General features: G+C 39.3%; 1 protein-coding gene across 1 annotated transcript in view; it reads right to left on the bottom strand.

Moving 5' to 3' along the window:
* Positions 1-5,292: 5,292 nt before the first annotated feature.
* LOC122985197 (chemokine-like protein TAFA-5) overlaps positions 5,293-12,214 on the bottom strand; it is a 54,395-nt gene continuing 47,473 nt past the window's right edge. Inside the window, exon 4 of the mRNA XM_044355675.1 lies at positions 5,293-6,290. Coding sequence (XP_044211610.1) covers positions 6,282-6,290 — 9 coding nt within the window. The 3' untranslated portion in view covers positions 5,293-6,281. The remainder of the gene's footprint in view (positions 6,291-12,214) is intronic.

Below are 12,214 nucleotides of genomic sequence, written 5' to 3'. Positions count from 1 at the left end.
TAGTGCTGAGGAGGAGAAGTAGGCCAGAATATAGAGTTAATAAATAAAAGAGGATAATGTAAGAGCAGTGAAGCCTCAGAGAGCTCAGCCTACATTCTGCTCAGTATTTTTAGTTCATCTGAAGCCTGAAAACTGACGAAGACTTCAGCTCTGATCACCAGGAAGACGTCTGACACGGAGACGACGGCGTCCGTAACACCTGTCAGTCTGAGCTCCTGATGAACCAACACGTCCGCAGTAAAGCGTCCAGGCTGCGGTTAGAAATCATCGTGTTTGTGTTCTCTGTGTGATATCTGAAGGTTGTTTCAAATCAAATCAATATGGAATCGTTATCCTGTGATCGATTACCTCGTTATCTAAAGACATCAAACCACTGCTGAGATCACAACTGATGTCATTATCTAAACACATTAGCAAGATTAAAATCTTAATTATCTGTCTGTTATGACAGTTTAGCTTTTTCACAGCTTTAATAGTCTTTCAGTCATCACAGTTAAATGTGACGTCGCCACACTGACGTCAGGTCTCCGTTAAAGTCAAACTGGCGTCTTGTGTAACATGTTTTTCTACGTTTTTCTTCATGTCTTCCTCTCGTCCTGCGTTCAGCCTCACTGTGGATTTAACAAGGTTTTATTTTAATCTTGGACTGAGATGTGTGGATTTACTTTAAGCACAACTCTGTGTTTTCTCTGAGATCCTTTAAAGGTTTTCTACAGAACAATGTAATCCAGCTTCACAACACAAACCTCCAGCTGACTGACTGTTTGGTTTCTTCTACAACAGGTGAACAGGGTGGCACCATTTCACTCATTGGAAAAAAAATATGCATATTGTAATTTTATAATTATGAAAATGCAGTTTGAGGACGTTGAACAGCATCGATACAGAATGTTAAATAATAATCATCTGTCAAACTGCTGGAGAAAATCATTGATAGACAAGATACACAAATGTGGGATTAAGACTAAAGAGGATTAATAATCTCAGGAAACTTTCCCACCAGGATGAGAGTGAACATGTATCCGTGTGAAGCATCATGATCTGGAGAAACAGTTTCAGCTTTAATGCTTATAAAACTGATCAGATGAAACATGATGAACTTGTGTTTAATGAAAGATGTGACGTAACAAAGACGGTGAGTTCATGTCCTCCAGCTGACGGAGAGACTGATCGATAAATGATCAATAAATGATCAATAAACGGTGAACAACAGACACACATGTTCAAACCTACAATAACTGAAGGAAACTTGATACCACTCGCTAATAAAAGGCTTTATTAATATTAATAAATCACTGATGCTTTAAAGAGCAGTTAAAAGCCATTTAACTCTGCAGCTTGTTTTCCTCCAACATGTTGATCAGTTTGTCTTTTTAGTTTTTTAAATCAGGTGTCTGGAAACGAGCTGATAATTAACAACTTATTAACATTTACAACTGCAGACCTGATGGATTCATGTAAGAAAGATTTTTAATGATCTACTGATATTAATAACTGCAGACAGCAGTAATTAACTGCTTCTATGTTTAACTATAACTCAATAACACGTATTAACACTAATAATATTGCTTTTAACAGCAATATTGAACAAAAAGGCTTTAAACTCGGGGCTAACGTTAGCTGGTCAGCTAGCAGCATGGTGATTATTTAACGTGAATTAAAGAAAATCACGTGTCGCTGCTGTTTTTATTTACAACATGTCAGTGCTGCAAATTCAGCTGCTAATAACAGCGAAGGACAACAAGCTAACAGTAATGTTAATGATCATATTAACACCTGAATATGAGACGATATTCTATTCTGGGAGAAGGAAAGAAGAGTGATACTTTTTAATCTTCTTATTATATTATTATTATTATTATATTATAGATAATTTACTATAAATCTGTACGTTTTGAAATGGAAGCTTAAACTCTGTTTATTGTCTTAACTCTCCTCTGCCTCTCATGTGAACATGTTCATGAGGATAATTAAGCAAACAACGAGCTGTAAGATTCAACCTTCAGCTTTTACTTCTCAGCAGACAGAAGTAGAAGAATAATAAGAAGGAAAGAAGATATATAAGGTTATGATTGGATGGAGGGAACATTGTGAATTAATGAAAAGACACCTGTTAGGATGAAGAATATGGGATGTTGCTAACTGGGAGATCCACTCTGTTTATTGCAATAAAACTCTCTCTCTGTGAATTCTTCTTTAAATTTCCACCACAGTCTGTAACGTGCAGCCCGCCAACTTCAGACGCTCACAGTTAACCAGAATATATATATATATATATATATAAATATGTATAACAGAGAACTCAGCTAATCAACTTTTATTTTCACCTCAGGATGTCACACTGTTTAATTCTTTTTCATCCTACTGAAACAGTTAATAATCTATTTTGTATTTTTGTCTTGTAGCTTCATCCAGTAAGTTCTCAAGTGTAAATCATCAGACCTGCAGTTATGAGTCATTAATAAATGTTTCAATATTTCATGGATTTATAGTAGATTATCTTGTGCTCACAAGATAAAAAGTGATCACCTCATATTTGTGTAAAACTCCTGCATTCTGGGTTGTTTGTAGCATTAATGTTGCTAAGCTAGCGAGTTTCTTCCAGTCTGTTAACAGTGAGTCTGTCAGCTCGGTTTAACCTGCAGGAGCTTCTGAAAACGACGTCTTAACTGCAGAAACTGTCAGTGAAAATGATTTAAACTGCTTCTAAGAGCCTGACAGGAGAGAGAGAGAGTTGGGGAGTCGTCAGTAATAATCAGGCTCGCCTTATATTTGGGCCAATAAGATACTTGTGGGTTATAGTTAAAACCGCTGCTGCTAAAGTCACTTTAAACGTCTCAGTGCTTCACACTGCAGTTAACAGCGATTCAACACGACTTCAGCAGCTGCAGCTGCAGCCAACAGAATGAAATATAAATAAAAACATACAGAAAGGTGACTTTTGTTTATATGCGCTACGATATTAATAAGGCTGTGATGATAGAATTTAACAACCTCTGAAGCAACGTGACTGGAAAACAATTAATGTTTACATGAACATTATTTCCAGGTGATGAGGTTGGATTTTTCACAACCTGGTAAACCAGACGTTTAGGTATTGGCAGTTAATAACTGATCTATAAAGCATAAGCAAATGATTTTATCAGAAAGTATCATAAACGTTTCCTCCCTGCTGAGAAACGATAAGAAGCTTTGAGCAGCAGCAGTGTTCAGCCGGCCGTCAGTCTAGTTTATGAAGAGCAGCATGAGCGTTAAATAAGGTTTCATACAAAGATACAACATATAAAATTGTTAAATATAGAACTTTAGGCTTTTTTAATGCTTCTGTCCCCCAAACAGACACGACAGCTTTGCTTCTGGTGTGAAACGGTTTGTTTGTTGTTTGGTTAAAACTTGTGATGCTGGAAAATATAAAAACTGATTTAATGCAATGATGTAGTCTGGTGGAGAAGAGCCAGAGATCGTTTATTCTGCAGTTTCTATCATAAAAGTAGAAACTTTGCACACTGATACCAAACATCAAGGAGAATCTTTTAAAGGTGGAAGCAGTGATAGTCGTCCGTCCACCGGGAGGCGCCGGACTGCGACAGCATGTTGTTTATATGAAGTCATCAGAGGTGAGAAGAGATATCTGATGTCATTTATATCTCGATCATATCAATCATCAGGTCGTTGTTTCATTCACGCTTCACCATCAGTGGCTCGTTCTGAGGCTGGATCACCAAAATCCCACCAAGGTTTACTGCACATCATCTGGGTCCACATCATTACATTAATACAACATCTGCACCACTGAAGTAAAACATCAACCACGACAGAACAGGTCCTCCATCCTCCAGGTCCTGGTCCTGGTCTGGAAGAGACTCTGTGTCAACATCTACTTTTAAGACTTTACAGGATCATTCTTCTAATTTTCTGTGTTTTTCTTCTTGTCAACGAATCTGATGTTTGGATCCAAACCAACAATGAACTGATCTACTGACAAGTATTGTGTGTGTATCAAAGCCTGATATATCTTATTCCTCTGTGCCGTAGACCTCCGTTTGTCCAAAAACCACCGCTGCACTGGGTGACATGTTCCTTTGACTAACAATACTGATAAGATTGTAACTCTCAGGAGAGTTGTTCCTTGTATGGCAGACGCTACTGAGCATGTGCAGGAACGTGGTTCTGTTCTGTTTCTAAACAAACTAACGTGACCAAACTCGTCATAATGAAGGAACACGTCACTCAGTGCAGCGGTGCGACTCACTGACATGTTTTTAATAAATAAATGATCTCGTCATCTGGAGACGTCGACTCTTGTTTTGTCAAGATAACGGTGCCATTATCTAATTACAATCGCTAACAATTTTGATTTTGACACATCGAACAATGTATAATTTCAAAACGGATTGATTTAATGAAATGTCCTTGATAACTTTAGATCAATGATGTCCGTAGATGATCCTGACCAAGTTTCGGGATGAATCGCCTGACGGTTTCTGACGAGTTGTCGAAAATAGGATTTTGAGAAAAGGACGCGGGTCTGTTGACGCCGCTCTGCTAGCTTGTTGTGCTATGTATCACACAAGTCTTGACTTTATACTAAACTTCTTTGAGAGTAAAATAATTTAGTCTTGTTCAGAGTCTGATCAATACAACAAGTGTTTCCTGATACGGAAATACTTTCCAAGGACTGCAAAAGGAATAAGATATATCAGGCTTTGATACACACACAATTAGGGATGCACAACATCATCAGCACGTCATCGGTATCGGCCGATAAAAGCTCTAAAATGAAATATCGACATCGGCCATTTCTGCCGATTATGAGAGGCTGATATGTCGCCATCTCCTCCGCCGTCTGACTGTTTCACCCTGACGGTCCTCCGCAGGCTGCACTTCACTCAGACTCGCTGCTTCTTCCCATTTTAACCTGGGGCTAACGTTAGCTTGGAGGCTAGCTAGCTGTGCTTCCCTCCGGTCATGCTGCAGCTAACGCTGCGCTAGCCCAACAACAGAGGAGTAACATATATCAGGCTTTGATACACACACACAGTTCTTGTTAGTAGATGAGATTTGTTGACAAGAAGAAAATATAGAAAATCACCAGTTATAGTTAACTTTATATTGATCTCATGAACTGGGACAAGGTTGTTTTATTCCATCACAGTCGGACTATAAAGGTCTGAATTATCTTCTTTATTAATGAATTGTTCAGTTTATAAAATGATCATTATTCCCTGAAGCCCAAGTTAACATATTCAGATGACTGAAAACTAGCAAATATTCACATCTGAGAAGCTGCAACAAGAGATTTTTTTTTTTTTTTGCATTTTTGTGTTAAAAATGACAAACTATGAATCAATTATCAAAATTGTTGCTAATTAATTTCTGTCAATCCACTTAACGACTAATGATCTGATCATTTTAGCTCTATAGTTCAATAACAAGCGTCCCATCAGCTGACTGTGTGTGTGAAGATCCTTTATGGAAACCAAACAAAAACAGGAAATGCAACACAAAATAAAAGTAATTTTAAGTCAGTTTTCATGCAGTTTTATTAAATATTTTTAGGATAAATTGTATCATCTGAGGTTGGTTTAGTGTCTGTGTTTAATCTGTTTGTGTAACTGTATGAAGTTCATTTACATCATGTTTTTATAAAAGTACATTCACCTGCATGTCAGCTGTTATTCTCGCCCTGTTTGACTCAAATCTTTAAAATATATCTTCACGTGTTTTGATAAAAGTGAGCAAAGTTTTATCTTGATATGATTTTTTCCACCAGACTGACTGACAGCGAGACTGTCCGACACAAACAGCTTCATCTCTCCTCATTACAGAGACGTTGACTTGTTTACAATATTACTTTGCTCAGTTAAGTCACTTGAAAAGTCACAATGTGTTTATTTCTTTACATGGATATAATGGCGTTGTGGCGTCTAAGAACGTCTCTGTCGGCTCTGTTCATCTTTGGTCTGTAAAAACGAAACAGAGTTTTGTGCCAAACAAAAAAGGAAATCGCTCCAGCTGCTCGCCGTTAATCCGCTTTTTCAAATCTCCTGGAAAATAAACGGAGTCACTTTCCTCCCACAGCGAGAAAGAAGAACTTCAGGCTGCGACGGTTTCAACAGTTCACCGGGCGTGAAGCAGGAAGCGCTGACGCCTCGCCCCTCCGGCTCATAATGGCGGCGGCGGGCAGCGGCGGCGGCGAATGCTCCGCTCTGCTGCGATGAAGGGCAATGGATGACGGGAAGCGTTCTGTCTGTGGGGAGTGTCTGTCCTCGCCGCCGCTGTCAGGAGACCTGCAGGACAGAAAGAAGCAGCGTTAGGAGAGAATCAGAGACGCTGAACTACGGGAGCCCGACGAGGTCATGCTTCAATTACTGCAGCAATAATCTTTATTTATATAGCACTAATTACAACAAAGTTACAAACAGCTTCATGTAGAATCACATAACAACACAAAAAAATAATAAAAGTGCAAAATGAACATGAAATAACCTCACAATCAAAAGTAAAAGTACATTTTGAGTTGAGATTTAAAAGAAGCTGCTGACTCAGGCAGTTGATCCAGAGTCTCCTGCACATCACCTTCATATATACGACTAAACTGCAACAACAGAAACGTAACGCTGCTGAATCACGTTTTAAATGTCGTTTATTGACGTATTTGATAAGTTGCAGAAATCTTGATACTGAATGTCTGAGTGAAATCTGGTCGTTATTTTCCAGATGTTGCAGTAAAACATCAGCTGGTAGAAACTGCAGCAGTGTGAAAGTGTTTGAACCTGACCTGAACACACACACCGACCTCTGACCTCTGACCCTTGACCTCCTCCCTCCCACTGCAGAGACACATAGAGACGTTACTGCAGAGACGTTAGTTAGTTGAATATGAATGTAATTTCTAGGAGATCGGTTGATTTCCTTTGATTTTGGAGCTCACAGAGCGCCGTCATGGGTTTATGAGACTTCCTATTTGCCTTCTCCGCCGAGCTCGGCAAATAAAATCTGCTACAAAATAAGATTTTCATAATCAATTCATAATAAACCTTGCAGACCGGACAGTAAACCAGTCAGTCAGTCTTCCTCTGCAGTGGCTTTAAGCTGCTGGTCTCTCAGGCTGATCACAGAGATCTTCCTCTTCTGTTTCATTCATACGGTTCTGTAGTGATTCTTTATGAGACAATAAGTTTGTAATTTTTGTTTATATCATATGTCAACAGACCGTTTTACTTCCTCTCCTGTATATCACAAAGTAACCTGTTCTGGAAAGTGAATAACAGACATTAATAGACATTTAATCCAGTCAAACGCCTTCTTGAGATCAATAAAACAAACAAACGTAGACCTGTTCTCCTTCATTCTTGCACATATAATGGAAGTTTCTGCATATATATGATCAATACATGCTCCGGCTTTTCTAAAAGCAAACCTGTCCTCTCAACGTGGTCTACAAGTCTGCAGTTTAAAAGTGAGAAATACAATTATACACACAGCTAATAAGACGTATGCTCCTCTAGCTGAGTGGAGATTTAGAAATAGGTTTAATAACGCTGTAATGCCGCTGTGTAGGAATAATACCACAATAACACATTAAACAACCTCAGTGACTTCATCACTTCAGTGAAGATGAAGAGTCTTAAACAGTCTGACGTCTCGGCTTCATGTTTCCCTTCCAGCTGGTGTTGAGCGACTCTGCTGGGCTTCATTAGAGGAAACTAGCCTCACACACACACACACACACACACACACGACCACAGAATTAAAAACCTCACCGTCCTTCATCTAATTAATGCAGCAGAGCTGGAATTCACACTGAACACAGAGTCGCTGACAGGATGGGAATCTATGCAACAACACGTCTGTGCATGTTAGAGACTCAGAGAGAAACATCATCAACATACAACTGACTGCCAGCGCTAAAGAGTAACTAAGTACATTTAATCAATACTGTACTGTAGTACAGTTTAGAGGTACTTGTACTTTATTTGAGTATTTGCATGTGATGCTACTTTATACTTCTACTCCACTACATTTATTTGACAGCTTTAGTTACTTTTCAGATTAATATTACATGATGAGTTGCGGTTCCCGAACTGTTTGGCTTGTGGCCCTTTACAAACATGTAAATGTATTTAGCAGAACTTCTCTTCTACCTGATCTATCATCCAAAGACCATCAGATTTATCTTGTGACCCTCACAGAGGAGTTCAAACTGACTCCACCTCGATCAGCTACAACTATATAATGCTGCTGATGCATTGATTCATCAGTATTAATAATGTACTTTCATATATCAATCATTTGATTTTCTGCCAAATGAGTACTTTTACTTCAGTACTTTTATGATTTTGCAGTAGGTTCTTTATCCCGGGATCAAGGCCTCGGTTTGCTTGCTTGAGTCTTTCTCTTATAAGTTCTGAGTTTAATGCTGGAGATGTGTTTACCTGAAGATTGAAGATTTCCACTTTCAGTTAAGACAAAACAGTGGTGGTCTGATACAGGAGGTAGGACTGAAACCAGATCAGGACCGTACCTGATCTGTACCCCAACCCATTTTTCAAACCTATCAATGAGAATGTCGTGATCAACAGTATCGAAGGCTTCACAGAGGCCCAAATTCTCAATCAACTGTTTCTGTTTAAAGTCTGTTTTAAAGCTGTTTAAAAAAAATATCTCCCTTCTGTTGCGGTTATATGCTTTACATCTCTAACACACACATCACGTCAACTCTGTCTTAAACCAACAGTCAGTCATCAAATGAACATTAAACTTGTTCATACTGACCGTTAGAAGATCCCTTCATAATGACCTTACAATGGAAGTGATGGAGGACAAAATCCACAGTCCTCCTTCTGTGCAAAAATGTATTTCAAAGTTTATCTGAAGCTAATATGAAGCTTCAGCGTCCAAATGAGTCAAATCAAGTAGATATCTTTCAACGTTACAGTCTTTTTAGTGCCAAAGTTCCTCTTTTTGTTACTATACTTCCACCTGCAGCTCAACAGGGAAACACTGTCCGAGGAAACACAAAGAGGAGAATTTGATGCTAAAAAGACTGTAAATGTGTCAGATATCCACTTGATATGACTAACTCAGACTGATGAAGCTGAATAGAAGCTTCACACAGACTTTTAAATGACTGTGTGGACACACTGTGGATTTTGGCCTCCATCACTTCCATTGAAAGCACATTTGAAGGATCTTTTAATAGCTAATTTGCTGCTAATTTGATGCCAACATGTATAGAGTCTGTATCTCACAGAGTCTGGACTCTGATTAAAAACATGAAGCTCCGGGGACGAGTGGGGACGCTTCATCTCTGTCTCCTCCGTGGAGGCAGAACTCTCTGTAATTGCATCCAGGTGAAGACTCACAAGAATCGGCGGCAGCAGCAACACCTCTGAGCCGCTCACCTCTGAATTATTCATGTCCGTCCTGTTTGACTGCAGCTGGAATCCGAAAAGAGCCGGAGGAGTCAGACAAGGACGAGCTGGATTACACTGAGAACCGTACATCACCCCTGAAACAGCATCAACATTCAGACCGTCCCTAAACGCTCCGCTCACAGCCGAGTGAACGCCGAGGTGAAAGTGTGTTGCTCCTGCCGCCAGGACACACATGAAAGGTCTGCGTAGGAAAAAGGAGGTAAGACACACTGAGCTCACAACATCAATACAATAATCACAAAACATAAAGACTGTGGTTGGTTTCTGATGCATTCAACTGACCCAGGCTGCAGACGCACCCACCATTAGTAACTATCTACAACTAGAACTGACACTTTAACTATTATTTACTGTATAACATCGCATTTAATAGCAATGTTGATCAAGACAATCTTAGTGAAAACACTTGAAACGTTGATTACTGAACGTGAAGTACAGAAAGTTCACAAACATGTAGCTGCTGTTTTTACTGACACAAGAACTCTTGACTGTACAAATCTCTTCATGTCCATCATCCCAGTAATAACTTAGCTGCTAATAACAGCAACAGACAACAAGCTAGGTTTCCATAGTAACAGTAATGTAATCATTCCTCCTGTTCATACTGGATATTAAAAGATCCTTCAAATGTGCTTTCAATGGAAGTGATGGAGGATAAAATCCACAGTGTGTCCACACAGTCATTTAAAAGTCTGTGTGAAGCTTCTATTCAGCTTCATCAGTCTGAGTTAGTCATATCAAGTGGATATCTGACACATTTACAGTCTTTTTAGCATCAAATTCCCTCTTTGTGTTTCCTCGGACAGTGTTTCCCTGTTGAGCTGCAGGTGGAAGTATAGTAACAAAAAGAGGGACTTTGGGTACTAAAGACTAACCTGGGAACCAGATGAATCTGCAGGCTCATGTTTTATTTGCTCAGGCAGATGCACCTGCCCCCCCCCCCCTCCCATCTAGACAGATTTCCACCTGGAACCGTACGGGCCAATCAGAACAGTTTATCTAATATGGGGCGAGTTTGATATGATGACTGAAAGTCTGCAGGTTGTCCATTGTTTGAGTTTGAATGTTGTCAATTATGTTGACAAAAATAGTCTGTAGAGCTCATGAAACTGAGATCAAACCGTCAACTCAGGCAGCGCTCATCAAATATGAATAAACAAAAGACGAGCCGCTACGACACATTTCAATGCTCTGATTGGTTGTAGGTCTATCCAATTGTGTCCAGAGGCATGTTGGTCTGCATCCGTTGATAACGCCCCTTGGAAATTGAAAATGAACTGAGAGGTTCAAGACTAATACACATTTGTGAATTAGTCTTCAGATGAACTTTTGAATACATTTTGTCCTTCATCACTTCCATTGTAAGGTCATTATGAAGGGATCTTCTAATGGTCAGTATGAACAGGAGGAACGATTACAGCAAGAAACACATGTTTAATGTCCTGACTGTTGGTTTAAGACAGACATGAATAACTGTGAACTCGTCTTTTAAGGCTAATTAAAAACACATTTTCTAAATCCAATCTCAGAAAGTTGAACAGATGTAACATCTGTGCTTATTACTGAAATCAGCTACTGAATGACTCTTTCTAGTGATAACACTGCTGCAGGATAAACAGCCATAAATGTTCTTGGACGTCTTTCTTTACACTCCTACATCTGAGTGTTTGGTTTCAGTCTAACTGACCCCTGAGAGTTTCCATCTAAGCAGAAAACAAGGTGAAAACAAGCAGCGGTAATCTTTCTTGTTCTGAGAAAAAACAATTTCACAGAATCTTCAGTCTCAAGATTTGCATCACGCTGCCGTGTTCACATTCAAAGTAAATAGTTGTCCTTCTCTCCAAGGAGAATTGGATTTTCTTCTGTGATTGAGCAGATTGTGATTTGCTCCTCTCTCTTTTTCTCCCTGTGAGACCGAAAGTAGATGCAAAATACCTGACAGGAGGCTTCAACACACACACACACACAAACAGACACTCAGGTAAAGTCAGACACTCTTTTCAAGGACAGTTGTTATATTGCGGAAAGAAAAAAAAAAAGAAACCGTTCAGGTGAGCTGATGCAGCAGGAACGGGTTGTGCTTTCTGCTGCGACGCCTGATTACACCTCTGCGTTGGTAAATTACACCCTCGCTCCACAGACTGTAATGATCACGTTCATGTTAAATGAAATGTTGAGCGCTTTCAGCCACTGCAAGCTGTTTGAACAACAGTTTTAACCTCTTTAACTCCACCTGAACCCACATGTGGCTCCGTCTTTACACGATCATCTTCAAACTCTCACAGCTTCAGTTTAAATTCTGATCAGGCTGGAAGAGACTGTGATTGTTTTATTGTTTTAAGGTATTTATTTTACATTAAAACTCTTTCTTTGTATTAGGTTTAAGGGTCATATTGTAATAATGTAAGTGCAGTGACCAGCTCACTGTTGGGCACACAAACTGTGTGAACATCCAGCTGTTATTGTGGTTCATGTGAGTGTAAAAGGACTGGGTGAAGTGGAATATGGATCAACGTTCTCTCTCAGACATCATGTCACTGGTCTCAAAGTAGTCACAGCCATGACTCAACAAATGGAAAGAGTCTCTCCAGGAAATCATATTTTGTTGAGTGAACGAAGCAGAAACACAGCAGAAATAAATCATGATGCATTTAGAATCAAATATGAAACACCAGTTTTGTTGGAAAGTTAGAAAGGAGGTCAGAAAAATAACAGTATGAAGATCAATATGTGACAGAAAACCAATACAAGAGTCACAATCAATACACAACCAC

The sequence above is a fragment of the Thunnus albacares genome, chromosome 7 (genome assembly GCF_914725855.1).
Source record: "Thunnus albacares chromosome 7, fThuAlb1.1, whole genome shotgun sequence".
NCBI lineage: Eukaryota > Metazoa > Chordata > Actinopteri > Scombriformes > Scombridae > Thunnus > Thunnus albacares.
This window is presented reverse-complemented; position numbering and strand designations above follow the sequence as displayed.